This window comes from Equus caballus, chromosome 30, assembly GCF_041296265.1.
Source record: "Equus caballus isolate H_3958 breed thoroughbred chromosome 30, TB-T2T, whole genome shotgun sequence".
Lineage (NCBI taxonomy): Eukaryota > Metazoa > Chordata > Mammalia > Perissodactyla > Equidae > Equus > Equus caballus.
The window spans coordinates 16,698,943-16,726,212 of NC_091713.1; the positions used below are offsets into that span (position 1 = coordinate 16,698,943).

At 35.9% G+C, this 27,270-nt stretch overlaps 1 protein-coding gene and 1 long non-coding RNA gene across 2 annotated transcripts in view; one reads left to right on the forward strand and one right to left on the reverse strand.

Moving 5' to 3' along the window:
• Positions 1 to 22,695, forward strand: part of LOC111771349 (uncharacterized) — a 68,470-nt gene extending 45,775 nt beyond the window's left edge. The window contains exon 3 of the long non-coding RNA XR_002805150.2: positions 17,195 to 22,695. This is a non-coding gene — a long non-coding RNA (uncharacterized lncRNA). The remainder of the gene's footprint in view (positions 1 to 17,194) is intronic.
• DNAH14 (dynein axonemal heavy chain 14) overlaps positions 1 to 27,270 on the reverse strand; it is a 417,001-nt gene that overhangs the window by 259,593 nt on the left and 130,138 nt on the right. The window contains exons 18-22 of the mRNA XM_023632738.2: positions 19,602 to 19,943; positions 14,679 to 15,048; positions 12,940 to 13,130; positions 9,343 to 9,588; positions 3,079 to 3,200 (exon numbers count right to left, since the gene is read on the reverse strand). Of these exons, the coding sequence (XP_023488506.2) occupies positions 3,079 to 3,200; positions 9,343 to 9,588; positions 12,940 to 13,130; positions 14,679 to 15,048; positions 19,602 to 19,943 (1,271 nt within the window). The remainder of the gene's footprint in view (positions 1 to 3,078; positions 3,201 to 9,342; positions 9,589 to 12,939; positions 13,131 to 14,678; positions 15,049 to 19,601; positions 19,944 to 27,270) is intronic.

Consider the following 27,270-nt stretch of genomic DNA (forward strand, 5'->3'; position numbering starts at 1 on the left):
GCATCCCATGTATAAAATGGAGGAAGATGGGCACAGATGTTAGCTCAGGGCCAATCTTCCTCAAAAGCAAAAGAAGAAGAAGAAATAGATAATCTGAATAGACAAATCACAAGTCAAGAGACTGAAACAGTAATCAAAAGCCTCCCAAAAAATAAAATTCCAGGACCAGATGGCTTCTCTGGAGAATTCTACCAAACATTCAATGAAGATTTAATACCTATCCTTCTAGAACCATTCCAAAAAGTTGAAGAAAATGGAACACTTCCTAACACACTTTATGAGGCCAACATCACCCTGATCCCAAAGCCAGACAAGGACAACACAAAGAAGGAGAATTACAGGCAAAAATCATCAATGAACATAGATGCAAAAATCTTCAACAAAACATTGGCAAATCAAATACAGCAATACATTAAAAGGATCATGTACCATGATCAAGTGGAATTTATACCAGGGACACAGGGATGGTTCAACATCCACAAATCAATCAATGTGATACACCACATTAACAAAACGAGGAATAAAAACCAATGATCATCTCAATAGATGCTGAGAAAGCATTTGACAAGATCCACCATCCATTTATGATAAAGACTCTCATTAAAATGGGTATAAAAGGAAAGTACCTCAATATAATAAAGGCCACATATGAAAAACCCACAGCCAACATCATACTCAATGGGGAAAAACTGAAAGCCATCCCTTTGAGAACAGGAACAAGACAAGGGTGCCCACTCTAACCACTCTTATTCAACACAGTCCTGGAGATTTTGGCCAGAGCAATTAGGCAAGAAAAAGAAATAAAAGGTATCCAAATAGGGAATGAAGAAGTGAAACTCTCGCTGTTTGGAGATGACATTATTTTATATATAGAAAACTCTAAAGAATCCATCAGAAAACTATTAGAAATAACAACCACTGCAAAGTTGCAGGGTACAAAATTAACTTACAAAAATCAGTTGCATTTCTATACTCTAATAAAAACAACAGAAAAAGAACTCAAGAATAGAATCCCATTTACAATCACAACAAAAAGAATAAAATATATAGGAATAAATTCAACCAAGGAGGTGAAAGACCTATACACTAAAAACTGTTAAGACATTATTGAAAGAAATCGATGATGACATAAAGAAATGGAAAGACTTTCCATGCACATGGATTGGAAGAATAAACATAGTTATAATGTCCATACCTAAAGGAATCTACAGATTCAATGCAAATCCAATCAGAATCCCAATAACATTCTTCATGGAAATAGAACAAAGAATGCTAAAATTCATATGGGGCAACAAAAGACCCCAAATAGCTAAAGCAATCCTGAGAAAAAAGAACAAAGCTGGAGGCATCACAATCCCTGATTTCAAAGTATACTACAAAGCTATAGTAATCAAAACAGTATGGTACTGGCACAGAAAGAGACAGACAGATCAATGGAACAGAACTGGAAGCCCAGAAATAAAACCACTCCTCTATAGATAGCTAATCTTTGACAAAGGAGCCAAGAACATACAATGGAGAAAGGAAAGTCTCCTCAATAAATGGTTGGGAAAACTGGACAGCCACATTCAAAAGAATGAAAGTAGACCATTATCTTTTGCCATACAGAAAAATGAACTCAAAATAGACCAAAGACTTGGAGGTAAGATGTGAAACCATAAACTCCTAGAAGATAAAATAGGCAGTACACTCTTTGACATCAGTCTTAGAAGAATCTTTTCGAATACCATGTCTACCTGGGCAAGGGAAACAAAAGAAAAAATTAACAAGTGGGACTTCATCAAACTAAAGAGCAGACTAAACTTCCTACAAGGCAAAGGAAACCATGAACAAAACGAAAAGACAACCCACAACTCGCACAATTCAACAACAATAAAACAATCAACTCGATCAAAAAATGGTCAGAGGATATAAGCAGACATTTTTCCAAAGAAGACATACAGATGGCCAATTGGCACATGAAGAGATGTTCAACATCACTAATCATCATGGAAATGCAAATCAAAACTATACTAAGATATCACCTTACACCTGTTAGAATGGCTATATTCACCAAGACAAAAAATAACAAATGTTGGAGAGGATGTGGAGAAAAGGGAACCCTCATACACTGCTGGTGGGAATGCCAACTGGTGCAGCCACTATAGAAAACAGTATGGAGATTCCCCCCCCCAAAAAAAATAGAAATATCATATAACCCAGCTATCCCACTACTTCGTATTTATCCAAAGAACTTGAAATCAACAATTCAAAGAGACTTATGCACCCCTATGTTCATTGCAGCATTATTTACGATAGCCAAGAAGTGGAAGTAACCCAAGTGCCCATCAACTGATGATTGTATAGAGAAGAGGTGATATATGTATATATATATATATACACACACACACACACACACACAAAGGACTACTACTCAGCCATAAAAAAAGACACAATTGTGCCATTTGCCACAACATGGATGGACCTTGAGGGTATTATGTTAAGTAAAATAAGCCAGAGAGAGAAAGATAAATACTGTAGGATTCTACTCATCTGTGGAAGATAAACTAACACATGGACAAAGAGAACAGATTAGTTGTTACCAGACGGTTGGATATAAGGGGTGAAGGGGCACATTTATTTGGTGACTGACAAATATTGTGCAACTGAAATCTCACAATGTTATAAGCTATTATGACCTCAATAAAATAAAATAAATTCATATCCAGGGTAAAAAAAAACCCCAAGAAACATGTTTATTGTTCATACCAAAACCACACTAATATTCCAGAACTAAATAGACATGTAGTATTGTGGCTTAGGGACTATAATGACATATCTGACACTTCTTTCCCAGTCCTTAATAGCTTTATATCAATAATTCAGAAATAAGGCTTTAAAAAAAAAAAAAAGATAATGCTTGCAATCTTTTATGAAATAAAAACACCACAATAATGATTCAGTAGACTATCCTCCTATTCCTATAGGTAGGATTGTTTTAGAGTGTGCATTAAAGAAATGCTCTCTCAAGGATTACAAGAAATAAATTAGCTGGTGTGCAGTTTTTTGCCTGCATATGGCCTATTTTAATTTTTTTACCTTTGTATTTCTAAAGAGTGAAAAATTGGTTCAAGATAAAGCCAATTTCTTTGACAGTTCATCCATTCCTCAATAGTGTAAGAGAAGAGAGTCAAGTTTTTATCCCATGTATCCACAAGATCCTACAATGATGAAATCACACATATATACAAATCCAAATATATAAAATACTCTAGAAGAGTCATATAATAGAAACTGAGATCAAACGTCATTATCAGTCACCGACATACAGCAAGTAATTAATAGAGGGTCACATAAATAAATATAAATCTAATTATATTTAGTTTGGGGAAAGATTTGAGATTCTTGTTCATCCAATTTTGTCTTATTTATTATACAATATACAAATTTTTTGGTATGTATATTCTTTCATTCCTTTCTTTAAACATTTTTGCACATATGTACATGTACATGTAATATCTTTAATAATTCACATATATACAACCATATTACATATTGTTCTGTAACTTGCTTTTTTTTTAAACCCAATAATGTCTTTTAGAGAGGGTTTATGTTAGTAATTATAGGTTTTCTTCATTCTTCTAGTTTCTGAAAATTTCATTTTGTGGATATAACATCTTTTTCTGACTAGTATATTTATTAAAGTAATAGGAAAAATAGTTAAAAACCAATTAATACTAAAATGCTTATTTGAAAACCAGCAGACTGGTGTATCCTCTAACTCTGGCTCCTCAGAAGGAACCACTTGTAACTCGTTTACATTTCTCTTCTGTTATTTACCTCCATATTTCTTCCTTTTAAAATCTACTTTATATTTCAATAGCTTTATTCAGGTGTAATTGACATAAGTAAACTGCACATATTTAAAGTGTAAATTTGATGTCTTGACATACGCTTATACCTGTGAAACAATCACCATCATCAAGGTAATGAACACATCCATTACCCTCTTGTAATCTCTTCCTCCTACACCTACCTCTCTCATCCCTAGCAACCACTGATCTACTTTCTGAAACTATGGACTAATTTGCATTTTATAGAATTTTATATAAATGGAATTATACAATACGTATTCTTTTTGGTCTGAATTCTTTCACTCAGCATAATTATTTTGAGATCCCTTCATCTTGTTGCATATATCAATAGTCCATTTCTTTTCACTGCTGAGTAGTATTCCACTGGATAGATTTACCATATATTTATCATTCACCAGGTACACACCAGGGTTGCTTCCTATTTTTCACTGTTACAAATAAAGCTTCTATGAATATTCAAGTGCAAGTGTTTGTATGGACATAAGCTTTCCTTTCTCTTGGGTAAATACATAGGAGTGGAATAGCTGGATCATGTGGTAGGTGTATTTTAAACCTTTTAAGAAACTTTGTAAGTGATTGTAACATTTTTACAGCAGTGTATGAGAGTTTTAGTTGCTCTACATCCTCACCAAAACACAGGATGATCTTTTTTTCTTTTTTAAGATTTTCTTTTTTCTTTTTCTTCCCAAAGCCCCCCAGTACATAGTTGTATATTTTTAGTTGTGGGTCCTTCCAGTTGTGGCATGTGGGGTGCCGCCTCAGCATGGCCTGATGAGTGGTGCCATGTCTGCGCCCAGGATCCGAACTGGCAAAACCCTGGGCCACTGAAGCAGAAAGGGTGAACTCAACTGCTCGGCCACGGGGCGGCCCCTGGGATGATCTTTTTAATTCTACTCATTCTATACAGTGGTATCTCATTGGGACTTTAGCATTTCCCTGATGAGTAATGAAATTAAGCATCTTTGCATGTGTTTTTTTTCCTATCCATATATCTTCCTTAGTGAAGTGTCTGTTTAAATCTTTTGCCCATTTCTTTACTGCTTTGTATTTTGAGAGTTCTTTATATATTCTGGATACAAGCCCTTTATCAAATATATGCTTTGCAAATATTTTCTCCAAGTCTGTGGCTCATATTTTTTTTCCTTAACAATGTCTTTTGAAGAGCACAAATTTTAAATTTTGATGAAATCCAATTGATAGATTTTTCCTTCTACTGATTATTCTTTTGGTGTCACACTGAAGAAACCTGCTTAGCCCAAGGTCACAAAAATTTTCTCTGATGTTTTCTTCTAGAAGTTTCATAGTTTTACATTTTGCATCTATGATACGTTTTTGAGTTAGATTTTGTATATGCTACAAGATATGGCTTGAAGGTTTTTAAAATCTATTTGTTTTGTGTATGACTGTCCAATCATGCTAGCACCATTTCTGAAAAGACTACTGTTTCTTCTCAGAATTGTTTTTACACCTTTGTGGAAAATCAGTTGTCCATATATATGTGGCTCTATTTCTGTACTCTCTGTTCTGTTCCATTTATTTGTCTATCTTTAAACAAATCTAAAACGGTTTTGATAACTGTAGCTTTATATTAAGTCTTAAAATCAGGTAGTGTTGATCTTCCAATTTTGTTCCTCTTTTTCAAAATTGTTTAAGCTATTCTAGTTCCTTTACATTTTCATAAGAATTTTAGAATCAGCTTGTTAATTTCTATCACTAGTTGGCTAGGATTTTGATTGGTATTGCATCACATCTAGATCCTTTTGGGGATATTGAACATTTTAATTATATTGAATCTTCAGATGCATGAACACAGTATATCTTCCATTTATTCGGGTCTTTCATTTCTCTCCACAGGGTTTTGTAGTTTTTAGTGTATAGGTCCTACATATCTTTTGTCAGACTTATCCCTAAATATCTCATATTCTTTATTATGCTATTGTCATTGACATTTTTTAATTTCAATTTCCAGTTGTTCATTGCTAATTATATAGAGTGCAGTTGATTTTTGTATACTAATCTTGTATTCTGAAAACTTGCTAAAGTGAGTTTTATTTACATTTTTTGTAATTTTATTGGACTTTTTGCATAGGCAATTATGTCATCTGAGTAAAAAGAATATTTTACCTCTTCTTTTACAATATAGATGCTTTTTGTTTCTTTTTGTTGCCTTAATACATTGGCTAGAGCCTCCAGTACAACGTAGAATAGAAGTGGTGAGAGAAGACATCCTTGTTCCCGATCTTAGTGGAAAGCGTTCAGTCTTTCACCAGTAAGTATGATGTTAGACACAGGTTTTCATAGATGTTCCTTATCAGGTTGAGGATGTTCTCTTCTAGTCCTAGTTTGTTGAGAGGTTTTTTTTAAGAAAATAATCAGAAATGGACATTGGATTTTGTAAAATGCTTTTTCAGCATGTACTGAGAAGATCATATGGCTTTTCTTTTTTAGTTTAATGTGGTGAATTACATTGATTGATTTTTGAATGTTAAACCAACCTTGTACTTCTTAGATTACTCCATCTTGGTTATAATACATCATCCTCTTTATATATATTGATGGATTTTGTTTGGAAATTTTTGTTTAGAATTTTTGCATCTGTATTCAAGAAGGCTATTGGTCTCTAGTTTTCTTACAATGTCTTTGTCTGGTTTTGGTCTCAGAGTAATTCAGGCCTCACAGAATGAGTTAGGAAGGATTCCTTCCTCTAGAGTATTCTCGAAGAGTCTGTGTATAATTTCTTCCTTAAATATTTTGTATAAGCCACCTGGACCTGGACTTTTTCTTGTCCGAAGATTTTAAACCATCATTTCAATATCTTTAGTACATACAGGTCTATTCCAGTTATCAATTTCTTCTTGAGCGAGCTTCAGTAATTTGTGTTTTTCAAGGAACTTGTCCATTTCATCTTTGTTGAATTTATTGATTTAATGTTGTTCATAATATTCACTTGTTATCCATCTAATATTTGTAGAATCTGTAGTGATGTCACCCCTTTTATTCCTGATGTTGGTAATTTGTGTGTTCTTTTTTCTACTGGTTTTGAGTAACTGATTATGATGTTTCTTGAGCTTGGAGTCTATTGAGCTTCTTAAATCTGTGGCTTTATTGTTTTCAATACATTTAGAACAGATTGGCCGTTATTTCTTCAAATTGTTTTCCTCCTGTTTTTCCCTCTCACTCTTCATCTTGGAAAATTCCAATTACATGTCTATGATATTGCCCAAAGTTTTCCCACAGGTCACTGATGTTCTTTTCATTTTTAAAAATTATCTTTTCTCCCTGTATTTCACTTTGTATAGTTTCTAATGTTACGTTTTTAAACTCACTAATCTTTTCTCTTGCAATATCTGATCTGCTGTTAATCCCATCCAGTGTATATTTCATATTAGATATTATAGTTTACATCCCTAGAAGTTTGATTTTGGTATTTTAAAAAATATTTTTCACATATCTACTTAACTTTCAAACATACGGAATGTAGTTATAATAATTGTTTTAATGTTCTTGTCTCTAACATCTGTGTCAGTTCCACATCAATTTCCACTGGTTAATTTTTCTTTTCATTATGAGTTACATTTTCTTGCTTCTTTGAATGTCTGATAATCTTTAATTAGATTCCAGATGTTGTGAATTTTACCCTACTGGGTACTGGATATTTTTGTTTTCCTATAAATATTCTTGAGCTTTGTTTTGAGTGCAATTAAATTACTTAGACACAGCGACATCATTTTGGGTTTTGCTTTTAAGATTTTTTAGGGAGAATAAGAGCAGCATTTAGTCTAGGCTAATTATTTTATATTACTGTGGCAAAATCCTTTTAAGTGCTCTATCTCATGCTCATGAATTATAAGGTTTTCTGTTGTGGCTGATTCCACAACACTATTGGGCACTATTCCCAGCCCTGTGTGAATGGTTCCCTCTCATCTTCTCAAGCAGTCATTTCCCTGGTCTCGAGTAGTTTCCTTACATTCACATGCCAGTGATTGGGTCTGCTGAATACTTGAGTAGGGACCTTCCACAGATCCTTGAAGTTCTCATTCCATGCAGATCTGTCCTTCCTGTTACTTTATCCTACAAATTCTAGCCTCCTTTGGCTCCTCAGTCTTTCAACAGCATCTCTTAACATCAGGGAGTCTATCAGGCTCTGGTTTGATTCCTCTCTTTTACCCCCAGTCAAGGCCTAGAAACTCAAGGCAGTAAGTTGGGGCAATCATAGGGCTTGCCTAGTTTGTTTTCCATCTCTCAAGGATCCTTGTCCCTCAAGGCCTGATGTCCAGTGTACTAAAAACCATTTTTCCATATATTTTTTCTGTTCTGCTTTGGGTATTTCGGGCAGGATGGAATATCTCGTCCGTATACTCCATCTTGCCTGGAAGTGGAAGTCTTTCTGTGTGTGTGCTGTAATTTTTCAGCTTGAGTGTGCCTAACTTATCCTTTATTAAATTTTACATTTTAATAAAGGCATTTAATTCTCTAAATATTCCTTTTTACAGGGCTCTAGCCAATTGTGACAAGGTTTGATTTATAACTCTCTCCTTTCTGCTTATTTCTACTTTAAAAAAAATTTGATTATATTTACTGTATATTCTTATGGTTGTTTTTAAATTTCCATTTTTTTGTGAATGATTTTGTTGTCTTTTTTTTTTTTTTTGCTATTTTTCTGTTCTTCATTTTTTATTTTACCTCATGTTTAGAGCATGTGGTCTAAGGTTTATCCCTTTTTGTAACTTATTGAGTTCTTTTCTCTAAGGTCCAATTAATTGACATTTTCTCTAAATATCTGTTTGCAAATAATGTGAATTCCATTTGTTGAGTACATATTTCTCTCTCTCATTCTATCTGTAATCAGTTATGTTAATTTTACTATTAAATATCTCTATATTATTACATATCTTGTTGAATTTCCTTAAGTTTTAGTGATTCTTAGCTATGTTATTGGATGTTGGGCTCCCCAGAGAGAGACTAACAGGGAACAACGACTGCAAGCTGACCCTGTGGTTTAATTCCTAATTATACTTGAGTAGATGTGGAGGCTGCTGTTTGTTCTAGATAAAATAGTAGGGACACACAGGTATGGAGGTAGGATTAACCTTTAAGAACAATAGTTCAGGAAATGAAAATGAAGCATTCATCTTCAGCAAGCAGAATCGCAAGGCAGTGGTTTGGCATGGGCACTGCCAGAACTATGGATATTTCCAGCAGCAGTGGCACTGCCGGTAAAAGTCATGATTTATAGGGCCATATTTTTATATGATCTAAATTTATCTTGTCTGCCCAAATTGAACTTTCTGACATTTCCTCATGAACAATTAATAATGTTCCCATAAAAAGTTATTTTTGGCATTCAAACTACCAAATATTCAATCTCATTTCTATATAAGTATATGAATGATTTATACAATTCAAAAGCTTGCAGAATGCAAAAAAATTAAAGTGATAAATAAAACTATAGACAATTAAAATATTCCCCCTTTGCCATGATATTTACCTTAATGGGCCCAAGATAGGAAGATCCTTTAATTGTTGCAAATATGATTTGAGACTCTTCTAACTGAGCTAATACGTCATCTACAGATGAAATTATTAGGATCGAGTTGCCCTCTGTTTGATGAAGAACTAAATGTAAAGGAGTAGTGTTCCAAAGATCAATAATCTTAAATAGCATTTTTTCAAGAGCAGCTTCATTAGTTGCTGAGGTTGATATTTCGTTTATTTTATCTTCATACTGAAACATCTAAAATGAAAAAATTACTTTTTAATATCCAGTGGAGCAAATAATTCCTGACACATTTAAAATGGAAGATTTAAATTAACATGTTGAAGTTACATCAGAAGTACTGAAGCTCCAATTCCAGTTAGGTTTACATCCTAAGCAGAGACTTCATGACATAGCCCTTTTCAGTTTTTAATCATTCTATTTCACATTCCTCATGCTCAGTGAAAATTTCTAACCACAATGCTTGTTTCTCTGATTCTAGTCAGTGTAAAGAATAGTTAACAGCACCTTCTGTATATGTGCAGATGGTATTATTTCTTTCACCTTTCTTTTCTCTGCACTAATGCCAACTGCTTAATTACTTTGTGACATGCTTTTACTTTCTGTAGTAATTCTTGGGATATAATCATCTGACAGAATGTAACTCTAATTGACACAGCTTTCCATGGCTTCCCTTTTTTTGCCACAGCTCCATGAGGATAAGTGTCTCTCAGAATACACTAGTAGAGTATATATAGGCCTTCTTTCCATGTGCACTGATTGCCAATTCCCATAGGACAAGATCCTGATATAAGATCTCCAGATTCACTCACTGTAATACAGATACACAGAGAGCTTCTCATCTCCACATCTTAGAATTAATGAGCTGGGCTGATTGTTTTTATTCTTGAAAGAAGAATCTAACACTGCTCCCATGTGTCACCTACGTGGGGTTAAAAAGTGATGCCTAATCCCTGTTTTGGTAATGCAATTCAGTGGGAACTATGAAAAAATATGACTAGTCTTCATCATCTCTCTTATGGGTCTGCCAAAGATGGGTATAGGAATGGTGGAATCAGCTGACTGCCTATGGCCTTAAGTAACATCTTTGGGAAAGAGGTCTGCCTTTTGATTATTCAGCCAAAGGCAGATAAGAAACCATAGGGCCATCAAATTTATAAGCTGAATAAAGCACTTTGTGCCTAATGATGACATTCTGAAATGGTTAAAAACCTAAATCCAGACAGTGGTATTGTGTAAAGCAAAATTTCAACCAAGTGAATCCAGCCCTTTCAAATCTTTATGGTCAAGGTTTGGGACCTGACTGACAAATGATCAGATTTTCCGATTGACTTAGCAATATCTGAGAGGTTTCAGATGAATCTTAATGCCCATATTTAATTATCTGCCTCTATTATAAAACACATGGCTTTCTAAAAAAGTAAAAATGGTCAACCATAAAGTAATTGTGTTCATCGGATGCATACTGTTGACCTCTTCCTCTTAACTTACTTTGTGACATGCTTTTCATGTCACAGGCTTTTCAGAGCCTGCATAACATCTTGGACAGAATGATTGTCACATGACATCATAATTTATTCATTTGATTGATTGCAAATGAACGTCCATCATAGCCTGTTCTGGACAGTCTTGCAGCATGACCACTATCTCTGAGTCAACCCTAAGATATGCATCCTTTAGTAAACGAAGGCTGAGTTTCCCGGCCAAATCCTGTCCATCTAGGCACTTACACTACACTGAATAAGTTGTTGAATTTCTACAGGATGATCAAAGTCATCCAGGAAGTCTTAGAGTTCACTTAAGATTACAGGCTGATTACCTGCTTATCCCCTCTGACTACTATAATAATTAACCTCAAGAAGAAGGAGTTCCTCTGACTCCTGGCTACAGCATTTTAGAGGCTGAAGACCTTGTTCATTTTTGTTCAGATGTTGAATTATCTTAATTTGGGTCCCCCAAAAACTGTGTGGGACCTCCTTTTTAAACAACCTATTCATGTTAGAAATGTAAGGATAGCTCACTGGAATCCTCTGAGGTATTGTAGGTCACCAATCCCATGTATGCCACCAGCTGATCCCTCTATGCATGTCTTCTCTAACTTTTATTGCTTGCTGCTATGCTTAGTCAGCCAAATTTCACCCATTACTTGACTTGCCCAGGCATGAGTCCAATAACCCAAGACTTTGAAAATGAAAATATCATTGAAATTGTGCTAGATTTTTGGAATGTTGGTGTGAATAAACCTAGCCATTGGCGTTGACCTATATGTTCAGAAATTATCTAGATATTTTGCTGAATTCACTCTTGGCACATAAATCAATTAGGAGGCTCTCATCCAGGAGAGGCTGAGAGCTACAGATGGGATGAGAAGTGAGAGAGCAAGAGAAGATTCAAAGATTATTTCATGATTTTTAGCCTAAGCAATTGGAAAAAATAGAGGTGCCATTAAGTGAGATAGGGAAGAGAGAAGAAGAGTAGAATTTGGGAGATGGAGAATGAGAAGTTCATTTTTGGACATAATTTTGAGACATCTCTTAGACATGCAAGCAGAGATATTGAATAGGAAACTGGATATGTGAGTTCAGGAGGGAGGCTGAGGTTAGGGCTGGAGATATAACGTAATCTAATTTTAAGAATCAATTGGAGGGCAGCCCCATGGCCAAGTGGTTAAGTTCACATGCTCTGCTTTGGTGGCCTCGGGTTTCACCAGTTTGGATCCTGGGTGAAGTCACAGCACCACTCATCAGGCCATACTGAGGCGGCACCCCCCATAGCACAACCAGAGGCACTCACAACTAGAATATGCAACTATGTACTGGGGGGCTTTGGGGAGAAGAAGAAGGAGAAGAAGGAGAAGGAAAAGAAGAAGAAGAAAGAAAGAAGACTGACAACAGATATTAGCTCAGGCACCAATCTTTAAAAAAAATCAATTGAAGTTATCTTTTAAAAATTCTTCTTTTTAGATTCTTTTAAATTTTTTCCCATTTCCTCATTACAACAGATCATTTAGTAAAAAATTATAAGTATAAAATACTATTTTTGATTACATTAGACACTGTCAACTATGAAACATGGAACATAAATGAAGCTTATTATAAGCTAAGCATGAAAATAGAAACATTTTAACTTGGAAAATCATGGGGAAATTCTATTTTTATAGCAAAACCTGCATGCCAAATCAAATAGCTGCTAATTCTGTAGTTTAAATATAATATCAAGTTATTGGTAGGGTTATCCTAATATGCTTTTAATATATACAGTAGTCTTTATTTTTCTATTCCTATAAAATGGATTCTCTATAAGAAGTAGCACTGTTAAATAATAAGACACTAATTTCATTTGTCACATATGAAAACCAGTACTACTGTTTTCTAATCATCTAGATAATAATGGCATAATGAATGGCTTACCCAATATCTCCAATTAAACATAATTCCTATTGTCTATCAGCTACTAATTTACTCCTATTTTCCAGACATTTGACAAACTTCTTCCTTTTCTAATTCCTATTCCTTGTAGATTTACTTGCCTACTTAAAATTGACACCTCTGGTATTTCAACCTGTTTTTTTCCACTATTTTAATTTACCTTGAGCGCCAGAAGATCCTCTACTGTACAGTTTTTATCAAGAGAAATTGACTTTCCAATCATCTCCTGGAGAGCTTCCCAATGCCTTGGCTTGAGACAGGGGTTTCCTAGAGCTGTGATGATAGGCAGCTCTTGTTTAAAATCTTTCACTGATTCCTTAAGACGTGTTACCATGTCGTTTCTAGGTAAACCTATAAAGCAGCAGTGGGTCAGTAGGCTTATGATATCTTCATCATATTTTTAAAACCAGAAAATAAATTTGCGGTTTAATGTAATATTACTTTATCAGTTATTAGCCTGCACTAAATTAATGAGTTTTATTAATATCACCCTCCCCTAAGAATCAACTACAAAATAAAGAGGAATAGTTATCAGGACTGGTGGTTAAAACTCAAGACCATCAGAGTCAAGTTATCTTGGAAAGTTTGATACTAGGGATAGCAAGCTCCCACATGGTTTCCCAGATTTTCACTGAGAAGACTGATATACAGACAGATGGGTACACACATACACATTCAAAAGACTAGGCTTTTAAATTCTGCTCAGTAAGGAAGAACATCAAAGGAAAAAATGTCACCATCATTTCACAAAGAAAATATTTTAATACTGAAATGTAGTAAAGGTAGGTAAAAACTTTGCCATAGACCAGCACTAGTCTGTCCTCTGGCACTGACAAACCATTGAGGAAGAGGACTCAAAATCTATGCAGTTGAAGCTTCAACTCTTACCACCTTTTTATTCAACTTATAAAAGAAAGCGGGAGGGGCAGAGGAATAGCCAAAGTTGGGAACTCAGGAGAACTGAAAACTATCCCATATTCTTGAATACCCAGTTTGTATAGATGGGGCTTCTATTATAAAACCATGTCAAATAACAAAATGTTTTTGAAGATCTGGTTAAATAAAAAGACAAGAAAATAACTGGTTTCTGCAAGTCTACGCTTTGGCAAATAGCAAGATTTTATATGGGAAATGATGATTAAACGAAGGTATTGTCTACTTGTTTCTTCATACACTGTTCTCCAAAACAGACATAGGACAAAATATTGAGAGAAAATGCACAAACGAGTGTTATGTTAAAGCACTGAGACTGTGGGTAATTTGTCCCTAATTTTTCTCTTTTCTAAACTTTTCTAAGAGGAAACTTTTTTTGGAGAGGAAATTGTAGCTTGAAGGAGAGCTGAGAGAAAAGGGAGGTGTTTAAAAAGGAAAAACATTCTCTGCCAGGAGGAAGCAAACCTTGCTTTTGGAAAGGATATGATCTTAGAGAACTGCTCACACAGGACAGCATCTCTGCGTTGGCAAGATTTCAAATTTGATGATCAGCAGAAGGGAAACTTCTCAAAATGACTTCTTAGCTGTTTCCCCCCTGCCCAAAGGATACTATAAGCATACCCAGTGAGGATTTGGGAAAAGATTCTGCACGTAGGCCCTTATCATCTAAACATCTCTGGCCCTTAGAAGAGGCAGAATCATCGTGAAGTGTCTAGGGTTCTACCTAGGGAACCAACTTTTAAAGGATACAAAAACTGTTATTAATTACTTAAAAAATTTTTTTGCAAATCTCTCTCTTGCCTCAGGAAATGATTCTTACCTATACTCCAATACGGTCTCTCCAGGTATTAATGGTCAACCCTTGGGAACAGGTAAAGAAACAAGGCCAAGGACAGTGAACTTGCTGGCCCAGAGGACAATTTGTGTGTAATCCTAGGTGGGGAAACTTGAGAAAGACACTTTTACCTTTTTCTAGTATAAAGATTATGTGCATCCATTTTGAAACACTTCTCTGTACTGATTCTATGTCAATCCTATGAAGAGTACTACTCCTCCATTCCCAAAAGAGTGTTCCCCATTCCTCTTGTGCATCCCATAATAGTTTCCTCAAGGTTAAGTCATATTCAATGTCAGAGACGTCAGAAAGCACAATCTGTGTAATCTCTTCCATATTAAGAGAACACATTTGAGATTGGGCATCATGGAAAGAATCCTGGTAGTTTGAATATGTTCTAGCTTTGTTAGCTAAACTTGTGGCTTCCTCTGAGAGAGTGTGGATCATTTCCATTGCTGTTGACACTTGTGTACCAGCACATAACAGAACAGGAGTTCTTATCTACAAAATAACAGTAAGACAGTCTAAGAGATCATAACATTCAGAACTTAAACATGTTTATTGAGCATTTCAGTATGTAATCTAAGCCTTAAGAAACATTATTGCCATCATCATCTGAAAAGATTGTCCTAATTTATTTGTGTTTATGATTAATTTAAATTATTTGATGATTATTGCCACCATATCTATAATTTATTGTGTACTTTCTCTATGTCAGACACTGTGGTAACATATTACCTAATTTACTAAATCCATACAACAATCTTGAAAGATAGTTAATATTTTTCCCAATTTTTCAAGGAAGTTCTGAGGTTATAAATCATTTTCCCATCATCATATGCTTACCATGGAGGTTCCAAAGTATGGCTCTATGGCAGCCTAACTCCAAAACTCACTGCCTTTTTCTGATTCTGTTAAACTTGGTATTATTTTTATGATGCTTGTCACATGCTGCCTTGTATTTGAGTTTTACTGTTACATGAAATTGTGGACATTTGCAACAATGATCTACAAAGAGGGTTATAAGTAAAATTTTGCCCTGACTTCTCTCCTACTAAATGTTTATAATTTATCCTTCTCAAGATTAAGAATAGTTTCATTAATTTATTTTTGTACATCTCTTAGAACCCAGTACACCAAAATGTACAAAGGAGTTGTTTATTAAAAAGTTGTTGAGGTGCTGGCCCCGTGGCCGAGGGGTTAAGTTCACGCGCTCTGCTGCAGGTGGCCCAGTGTTTTGTTGGTTTGAATCCTGGGTGCAGACATGGCACTGCTCATCAAGTCACACTGAGGCAGCATCCCACACGCCACAACTAGAAGGACTCACAACGAAGAATATACAACTATGTACTGGGGGGCTTTGGGGAGAAAAAGGAAAAAAAAAGTTGTTGAAAGAATAAATGAATTTGGATTCTATTACCTTATTTTTCAAAAAATCCAACCCATGGAATTATGTAACATTGTGTTACATGTAGTGTGGTCATCCAATAACCACTGATTACAATCATAACACGATAAGCTGTATAAAATTGATAAACAGTATCTGTGATAACGGATAGGGCTTAATGTATAATCTGTAATAGTGATGCCTATATAATGGACATATAATACAATTTTCCTTATGCTTCTCCCATAATATCCCATGCATTAATATTTATTTATGTTTGTAAATGAGCCATCTTAAGAGAGAGGGGATACAATTGGAGAAATACTCTTACTAGCTTAGATGGTGTCAAGGTAAAGTTAAGCCAATCCTATCAGCAGTCTTCAAACTGAGATCTTCACAGAATGATCTCAGCCATCAAGTATATAAATGAAATAGTTTGAAAGGTTATACAATTGAAGTCAGAAGATGAAATAAATATGCCCCACTCTGTCTCTCCCAATGAATACAGCTATAAACCCTTGACAGAATACATGAAGGAATCTGAAAGTAAATCGTAGAAGGCACATTGGGGAAAAGATGGTAATTTGAAGTGCCACCACATTAGCAGTGAACTTACCATTTTTTCTTTCCACATTCCCTGAGCTAAGCTCATTGTACAGAACCCGAGAAGAAGTTTCAGCAGGCACAAACCGTGAGAACTCCAGGAGAACCTACTAGTCCTGACTTGAGAGCAAGAAAGGTTCTGACAAAGATTCTTTGCTTAACCAAAGCACGTTGGCTTCTGAACCTTCTCCTAGGTTTATCTGTGAACTTTCTTTTAAAATTTGTTTTAGTAAGAACCCTGCTAAATTAGTTTAATCAGAACCCCCACCCTCAGTGTCTGATCAGCTTCCTCATCTTCCACCATCCCCAGGTGATGTCTGGTTGCCCTGGCCTGTCTTTAGCAAGAAACCTGTTGGGTAGGTTTAGCCAGAACCCTTCTTACCTGTGATGTTTCCTCTTAGTAATTTGCCATCCACTGACTACCTCCCTACTCCTTGGCTATAAATTTCCACTTGTCCTTACTGTATTTGGAATTGAGCCTAGTTTTATCCTGAGATCTCTCTTCCCCTATGCAACAGTCCTGAATAAAAATCTGTTCTTACTGCTTTGACTACTGTACAACTCTGGTTTTTCTTTGACAGTTCCTAAATGCTCAAGGTGTAGAAGACCCCCCTTCACTCTCTCTCTCTCTCTTTATTCTGTTCTCTCACACTCCAGCCCTCAAGCAACTCCAAGGTGGTGGTAGGAGCTGGTGGCAATGAAAGCCTCAGGAGCTGAAACTCAAGAGAGAAGAACTCTACCCTCTGTTCTGGTGAGCTGTGGTTCCAAGGAGGGTCAACCCTGTTGATTTTTTTCTCTCTGTGTTCTGCTGCTTTGCCCCAGATGTGGGTGCAGTTACGGAAGTGGACAGCACAGCACAGTAACAAGCCCTAGCCTTCTAACCAGAGGACTGAAAAGAAGAGTGCCAGGAATCTAAAATACTGGGAAGACTGTAGAGAGAACGATGCTCTGGAAAGCAGCCAGTCTGGAAAGCGACAGCATAAGGGTGTTTATGAACTCCTGGGCTCACCTGAGCTGCACACACATGAATCTGATCCTATTCAGTATATCAAAGACTTTGAGACTAAACTAACAGACCACTACGAGACTGACCACTGGACGGCACACACTTGGTATAAATCTGAATAGCACTGCAAAGGCTTTGACAACTGAAATGATGATGGAACCACAGCCCAAATAAAGTGGGCTGGAACTTCGGACCTGAACCTAACTAGGTAAACTGCCTTCTAAAACAAAAATATCAACATTCTTTGGGATTTAAATAAGACATAGAGTCTTATAACACAACATTTAATCCAAAATATGTAATACAAAATTACTCAGTACACAAAAATATCAGGAAAACTTCAACTTGCATAGGAAAAGATAATCAACAGATACCAATACCTGATGATACAGTTGTTAGAATTATATGACAAAGAATTTAAAGTAGGTATTATAAAAATGCTACACCAAAAATGGTGAATACTCTTGAAACCAGTGGGAAAATAGAAAGTCTTAGCAAAGAAAAATAAAAAGACATAAAGAAGAACCAAATGGAAATTTTAGAACTGAAAAACATAAACAAAAATAAAAGCTCACCAGATTTGGCTCAGTTGCAGGGTGGAAATGATAGAGGAAAGAATCAGTGAACTTGAAGATGGATGCTTAACTTGCATAGCTGAGTCCCACCCCAGCAATTGCCCTTGGCTGAAAAGAGCTAAGTCATCCAAGATTACACCCCCTCTGCAGGTCCATGGTGGAGGTATAAAGGCCCAGCCCTCTTGCCTGCATTCAGGATAACTCTGCAGAGTCATCCCAGTTCTACAGATTTCCATAGGATCCTTTGAATCCTTTGTGGCAATCACACTACAGTTCCACTTCTCCCTCTGTCCAGTCTTGATTCCCTCAGTCTCTCACATTGTTGCCACAAGCACTCGCCAATAAACAATGCAACACAGATCTCCATTTCAGTCAGTGTCCAACCTAATACACTTAACAAATATCAATAGGGTGAACTAGAAACATTCATGTGTGTGTGTCTGTAAATTTCTAGTAGTATGTTAAAGACTGTAATCGGATATGTGCATCAAGTACTTTGATATGACTATTTTTCATCTTCATTCTGTGTGAAACAGTGTAGATCAACTGTATAGACAGGGAAATTGAAAAAACGATTAATTGCAACAAATAACACAGTGCCTAATGCATATTAGATACCCAAAATATATTGAATGAATATGATAACTTGTAATGGTGATGAGGACAGAGGGATGGTGAGAAGCAAGGTTTCTGGAGCACTGGGTCTCACTTGCTGTGTGATCTTAAGCAAGTTACTGAACCTCTTTAAATCTCAGGGGGTTTCTGTCTTTCTGTTTTCAGGTAGATGCAAGGCATCTGGCATAGTTACGACACGTGGTACAGGCTCAGTCAATGTTAGGCGCTTATTGTAGAGTTTGCTCCTCATGATAGGTGAGTGAGGTTGGAACCATCACTACCACCTGGCCTAGCCTAAGGCCCAGAAAGGTTTCAGGGTTCTCAGCCCTTTTTATGCTCTGGACCCCCTTTGGCAGACTTTTGAAGTCTGGAAAAAGTCACCAGCTTTGCTGTTGTTTGTTGTCTACATTCATTCATATTTGAAGAAAATGCTAAATTTCAGCTACGTTAGTGAAAACACACATGTAAATTTACTTCCCATTCAAATTCCAAATCACTCAAATTCTGTCTGTGGATTCCAGGTTAAGAATACTTGGGTTAAATGATTTACCTTGAGTTCACAGAAAGAAAATACCTACAGGCTTAGACTTATAAGAGACTAAGATCAAGCTGATTTTTTTTTAATTTTTTTTTTTCCTTTTTCTCCCCAAAGCCCCCCGGTACACAGTTGTATATTCTTAGTTGTGGGTCCTTCTAGTTGTGGCATGTGGGACGCCACCTCAACGTGGCTTGATGAGCGGTACCATGTCCGCACCCAGGATTCGAACCCACAAAACACTGGGCTACCTGTAGCGGAGCACGCGAACATCACCACTCGGCCGCAGGGCCGGCCCCTTAAACTGATTTTTAATGGAAAATGCAAACTTACTTTGGCTTTTAAATCCGCAAGGTCCCCCCGCAGACCCATGATGCACGCCTCCAGATTGTCTCTGAATTTAGTAATGGCAGCGTCTCGGTTTGTTTTACTCAACTTCATAGAAGTTTTTAGTTGACCAAACTTCATAAGAAGGATTTTATATATGGCAACTTGCTCTTCTGAAATATAGATCTGGTAATACCTCACAACAGAATACAGCTGAGCAATCGTGGTGTACTCTTTTTCTAATTTACATATGTCTGAGGAAATCGCATCCAAAAAATTAAAATATTCTACAAATTCTTCTATTTCGGTGGGGTCACATTCCAGCTTTTGCAATGATGATTCTACAACCTGAAATTATTAACATGTCAATTATAATTATATACTGATTTTTCACTATCTTAGAAGACTAATTATTCTTTTTAATATCTGACTATCTTACATAATTATAATTTCAGAAAACAATGAAGACATCATCTAGACTATTGTTTAAATACTAGGGCATTAACATGATCCAATCCTTTTTACTGTTAACAGAACGAACTTGAATGTTCTTTACACATAAAATAAATGCTACTAAGGCATAAAAGAAGTACTGTTATGAATAATTTTGTTTATAAGAAATAAATGTAATAGCAATAGCAAGGGTATGACTGAAATGTGAACAGTGCATAATAAGTGCAACCACTTTTTGAGCATTTCTCTGCTGGGTTCTTTATATACATGATCTCACCTTGTTTTGAAAGCATGTTTGCTAATTATATGATTTTCTCTAGTTTGCACAGGAGGAAACTGAGTTTCAGAAGGATTAATCTGCCTAAGATCAGAAATTTAGTGGCTTACAGAGCTATGATTCAAACCCAAACTGGATTCCAAATCCTGTTTGTATCCATTATAAGTATATGTATTCAATATAAGTATGTGTATAACATCCATACTTTTTATAAGCATATGTATATAAGTCCACAAAATTTTCAAAATAATTGCATTTCTATACTCAAATTTCACTTTTATCATATTGTTTCCTCATGTTTCAAGGGCTCTTAATGATACTGATGCATAATTTTGGAATCAGTGTCACCTCAATTTTCAATTTCACAGTCTTAAATTAATTGCCTGTATATGTCTCTACGTTTTCAAACACTTTATTCTATTTGATTATAAAAGTAATAGATATTCATGCAAAAACTGTAATACAAAAAATGTTTAAAAAACCTATTATTCCATCACCCAGTGATAACTACTGTTAACCCATCAGAAATTTCACTATGGGAGGTGTGGGGTTGTGTGTGTATGCATGAACACACTCTTACAGACACACTTTTGTCACAGAATTCATATGACCAGGCTTTAAAATCAGAGAGGCTAGTGTTTGAATCTCAGCTCCGCTATTTACTAACTGTGTGAACCTAAGCGGTTTGGTTTACTTTCTTCTTTCTTCTTCTTCTTCTTTTTTTGAGGAAGATTAGCCCTGACCTTAGTGCTGCCAGTCTTCCTTCCCTGGCCCTGAGCTAACATCCACACCCATCTTCCTCCACTTTATATGTGGGACGCCTACCACAGCATAGCTTGCCAAGTGGTGCCATGTCCTCACCCCGGATTTGAACTGGTGACCCCCGGGCTGCCAAAGCGGGAACGTGCACATTTAACCGCTGTGCCACCGGGCTGGCCCCTGCTTTACTTTATAAACTTGGTGTCCTCGTCTGTAGTTTTGAGGATCAAATAAAATAATGGTGCCTGCCACATGTGATAGAAAATGATCAAAACAGACGACTGAGTAAACACAACTATCTTAACCCCAACTACAAATCCCAATTAAATTCTGGAAAAAAATATTTTAAAATATGGATCCATATCACAAAGAAAACTGGTAATTCCAATTTTGCGAAATAGAGAGAGTAGAAAAAGTTGAAATATACTCAAACTTCCTTTGTCACTAGTACTACATTGATACCAAATACAGATAAAGGATGGTAAAAGAGAGAAAATCACAGGCCGATTTCACTTGCAAGCGTAAGTGCAAAAATCTTAAAAATAACATATACGTATGCGCATGCGGGAAGCTAAATCTCTCAATCTGGATGTGAGATAACCTTAGACAGTCAATTAATGTAACTACTCACATGAAAAGGTTAAATGAAAACAACTGCATGATTATCTCATTAAATGCAGAATAAGCATTTGATAAAATTCATTTGGGATTTAAAAAACTATCAAATTAGGAACTCATCAAAATAAGAGAATTTCCTTAACCACATAAAAGGAAGTTACCAAAAGCCTCAGGAGATACAAACACACCTGGGGACATGCAGCAGCCAGAGAGAGGACGAATAAAGGGAACTTTCACAACAGGTCCCTAAAAACTTAGAGCTCAGAAACAGCTTTCTGGAACTAAAAACCATGGTTCTTCTGACTGTAGAAATTTGGCTCATAGGAACTCACACATACATAGTGTTCACTACGTGCCAGAAAGTGTTTAAGAGCTGTACAATCATTGACTCATTTAATTCCCACATCCACCCTAGGTTAGTTACTAATATTATCCCCAATTTACAGATAAAGAAACTGAGGTACAGAGAGGATAAGGATTAACTAAGTTTTTCAAATAGCAAATGGAAGAGCCAGGATTAATAAAAAAAGTCAATTGCATCGAAGCATAATTTACATTAAAAATGTTAATTGTACATTATGGTGATATGGTGAGTTTTAACACATTTATACACCTGTGTAATTACCTCCATAATCAAAATACAGAAAACTTGCATTGCCCTGGAAAGATCCCTTGTGCCCCATCCCAAAGTCTCCTCCCATCCCTGCCTCAGAAGGCCACCTGTCTGTCGTTGCTGCTGCAGATTAAATCTGTATTTGCCAAGTTTGATATATATGGAATCATATAGTAGGACTCCTTTGGCTACTTTTGCTCAACATGGTTTCGAGATTCAAGTTGTTGTGTGTAGCAGGATCCCATTCCTTTTTATTGCTGAATAATATTCCAATGCATTAATATTCCAATATTTTATCTATTCACCTTTTGATAGACATTTGGATTGTTTCCAGGTTTTGGGACTTGTGAAGTAAAGCTTCTTTGACTATTTGAGTACAAGTCTTTGTGTGGCTTTGTTTTAATTTCTTGTACGTAAATGATGTGGAGTGGGACTGCTGTGTTGAATAGTAAGTGAAAATTTAACTTATAAGAAATGGCCAGTTTTCCAAAGTGGCTGTACCATTCTGCTTTCTCACCAGCAATGTATGAAAGTTCTTGTTCCTCCACATCTTAGTCAGCACTTGCTTTGTCAGTCTTTTTAATTTTAGCCACTTTCAATGGATGTGTAGTGGGATCTCATTGCAGTTTTGATGTGCATTTCCCTGATGACTGATATTTAGCATATTTTGTACTTATTGGCCATCTTCTTTTGTGAAGTGTCTGTTCAGACGTTTTGCCCATTTTTTGTTGAGTGGTTTATTATTTTTACTGAGTGTTTTGACTTTTATAAGTTTATCTATTCTGGATACCAATCCCGTGTTAGATGTACATACAGTAACGTGTCACTTAATGACAGGGATACATTCTGAGAAACATGTCATCAGGCAATTTTTGTCATTGTGTGAACATCATAGAGTACATTGAAGGGGAACAAAATTTGCCACCCCAAAATGTGTCTCTTGAACTTGAGGATTATTTTAGACTGATTTTTTTTAAGAAACAAAAGACTCAGAAAGTTTTTCTTGTTACCTCTCCCTTAACTGCCTAAAAGAATTCAGATAAATAAACCTGTCTCAGGAAGCAAGCATAACCTTAGCATCACATTAACTAGGTGGCAGACAGGGAGGAGCCTGGAAAAGCCTGTTGTTGTGCTCCCCTCTGTGTTCTGTTTCTCTGTGCAGCCAAACACTTGTTTCCCAAACATTCGCTCCTTTTCACCTACATGTGAATTGCTTTCCTTCCCTTTGAAGTCCCTGACTCTGCCACCTCCAACATCTTTTGTCTTTCTCTGAGGACGGTATTTAAAGTGAGGGTTTCAGCCATTTTAGTGAGTCACTTGGTTTTCCTGAATTTCTCCCATGTAATTAAACTTTTGTTTGTTTTTCCCGTTAATCTGTCTCACATCAATTTAATTCTTAGACCAGGCAGAAGAGTCTACAAGGGTAGAAGAAAATTTCTTCCTCCCTCACAGCACTTACACAAACCTAGGTGGCACAGCCTACTACACACCTAGGCTATTTGGCACTAATCTTATGGGACCACCATTGTATATGCAGTCCATCATTGACCAAAAGGTTGTTTTGTAGCACACGACTGTATTCCAAAGGTTTTTCTCTTTTTAAAGATGTTATTGCATTGTCTTTTGTGTGCATAATTTCTCAAAAGTCTGTGATATTTTTTTCTGTTTCTTATCCTTTACCTATCTTTTTTTCTTAATGCTTTTAAGATTTTCTATTTATCACTGGCTTTCAGTAACTTGATTATGCTCTTGCTGTTTTCTATGTTTTGATTTCATTGAGTTTCTCAAATCTTTTGGTTTATACTTTTCATAAAATTTGGAAATTATTTCATTTTTCTTCAGATATTTTTTCTGTCCCTCCCTCTCTCTTTTCCTTGTGAAACTACAATTACACATATGATAGACCTCTTGGTATTATTCCACCGGCCACTGAGGCTATGTTTCTGTTTTGTTTCTTAGTCTTTTTCCCTCTCTGTGCTCCTTTTGTGATAGATTGTATTGCTATTTCTTCAAGTTCAGATTTTTCTCCTGTAGTGTCTAATCTGCTATTAATCTCATGAAGTAAAATTTCCATTAAAGATATTGTATTTTCATCTTTTTAAGTTCCATTTGGTTCTTTAATGTCTTTGTCTGGTATTTCAGTTTTCTTATTTCTAGGTCTGTTTCTAGTGATGTCTTCTTTCTCCTAGTTCTGGGTCACTCCTTCTTGGAATATTTAGTGATTTCTTATTAAAGCCAGGCATTATTAATTCTATGTGTTATACGTCTGATTTTTGTTGTCTTTCTTTAAAGAGTACTGTCCTTCATTTTGTGAGGTAGTTATCTGAAGATCAGCTTGATCCTTTTTAGGCCAATTTTTCTGTTGTTTAAATGTTTCCTTATCAACTATGAAGTTCTGACTAAGCAACTTTTTTATTGAGGTCATAATAGTTTGTAACATTGTGAAATTTCAGTTGTATATTATTATTTGTCCATCACTACATATATGTGCTCATTTACCCCTTATGCCCATTCCCCAATTCCCTTCCCTTCTGGTAACTACTAATCTGTTCTCCTCGTCCGTGTGTGTGTTTTTCTTCCATATGTGAGTGAAATCATATGCTTGTCTTTCTCTATCTGGCTTATTTCACTTAACACAATACCCTCAAGGGCCATCTATGTTGTTGCAAATGGGGTGATTTTGTCTTTCTTTATGGCTAGTAGTAGTCCATGGGGTGTGTGTGTGTGTGTGTGTGTGTGTTCTTTATCCATTCATCAGTCAAAGGGCACTTGGGCGCTTCCACACCTTGGCTATTGTGAATAATGCTGCAGTGAACACAGGGGTGCGTAAGTCTCTTTGAATTGTTGATTTCAAGTTCTTTGGATAAATACCAAGTAGTGGGATAGCTGGGTCATATGGTATTCTATTTTTAATTTTTTTGAGAAATCTCCATACTGTTTTCCATACTGGCTGCACTAGTTGGCATTCCCACCAGCAGTGTATGATGGTTCCCTTTTCTCCACATCCTCTCAAACACTTGTTATTTTTCGTCTTGGTGATTATAGCCATTCTAACAGGTGTAAGGTGATATCTCAGTGTAGTTTTGATTTGCATTTCTCTGATGATTAGTGATGCTGAACATCTTTTCATGTGCCAATTGGCCATCTGTATATCTTCTTTGGAAAAATGTCTGTTCATAACTTCTGCCCATTTTTTGATCCAGTTGTTTGTTTTTTTGTTGTTGAGTTGTGTGTGTTCTTTATGTATTTTGGAGATTAACCACTTATCAGATATATGATTTCCAAATATATTTTCCCAGTTAGTGGGTTGTCTCTTCATTTTGTTCATGGTTTCCTTTGCCTTGAAGAAGCTCTTTAATCTGATGAAGTCCCATTTGTTTTTTTTTTTTCTTTTGTTTCCCTTGCCCAAGTAGACAGTATTTGAAAAGATCTTTCTAAAACCAACATCAACGAGTATACTGCCTATATTTTCTTCTAGGAGTTTTATGGTTTCACATCTTACCTTCAAATCTTTAATCTACATTGAGTTAATTTTTGTGTATGGTGAAAACTAATGGTCTACTTTCATTCTTTTGAATGTGGCTGTCCAGTTTTCCAAACACCACTTACTGAAGAGACTTTCCTTTCTCCATTGTATGTTCTTAGCCCCTACGTTGAAGATTAGCTGTCCACAGATGTGTGATTTTATTTCTAGGCTTTGAATTCTGTTCCATTGATCTGTGTATCTGTTTTTGTACCAGTACCATGCTGTTTTGATTACTATAGCTTTGTAGTATACTTTAAAGTTAGGGATTGTGATGCCTCCAGCTTTGTTCTTTTTCCTCAGGGTTGCTTTAGTTATTTGGGGTTTTTTGTTGCCCTATGTCAATTTTAGGATTCTTTCTTCTATTTCCATAAAGAATATCAGTGGGATTCTGATTGGGATTGCACTGAATCTGTAGATTGCTTTAGGTAGTACAGACATTTCAACTATGTTTATTCTTCAAATCCATGTGCATGGAATATCTTTCCATTTCTTTACATCATCATCGATTTCTTTCAGTAATGTCTTACAGTTTTCATTGTACAGGTCTTTCACCTGCTTGGTTAAATGTATTCCTAGATATTTTATTCTTTTTGTTGTCATTGTAAATGGGATTGTATTGTTGAGCTATTAGTTCGTTATTGGAGCATAGAAATGCAACTGAATTTTGTAAGTTGATTTTGTACCCTGCAACTTTGCTGCAGTTGTTGATTATTTCTAAGAGTTTTCTGATGAATTCTTTAGGGTTTTCTATATATAAAATAATGTCATCTGCAAACAACCAGAGTTTCACTTCTTCACTGCCTATTTGGATCCCTTCTTATTTCTTTTTCTTGCCTAATTGATCTGGCCAAAACCTCCAGGACTATATGAAATAAGAGTGGCGAGAGTGGGCACCCTTGTCTTGTTCCTGTTCTCAGAGGGATGGCTTTCAGTTATTCCCCATTAAGTATGATGTTGGCTGTGGGTTTGTCATATATGGACTTTATTATGCTGACGTACTTTCTTTTGATACCCTTTTTATTGAGAGTTTTTATCACAAATGGCTGTTGGATCTTGTCAAATGCTTTCTCTGCCCCTACTGAGATTATCATGTAGTTTTTGATCTTCATTTCGTTAATGTGGTGTTTCACACTGATTGACTTGTGGAGGTCGAACCATCCCTGCATCCCTGGTATAAATCCCACTTGATCATGGTGTAGGATCCTTTCAATGTATTGCTGTATTTGCTTTGCCAATAGTTTTTGAGGATTTTTGCATCTATGTTCATCAATGATATTGGCCTGTAATTTTCTTTCTTTGTGTTGTCCTTGTCTGGCTTTAGGATCAGGGTGATGTTGGCCTCAGAAAATGTGTTAGGAAATGTTCTATCTTCTTCAACTTTTTGTAATAGTTTTAGAAGGGGAGGTATTAAATCTTCATTGAATGTTTG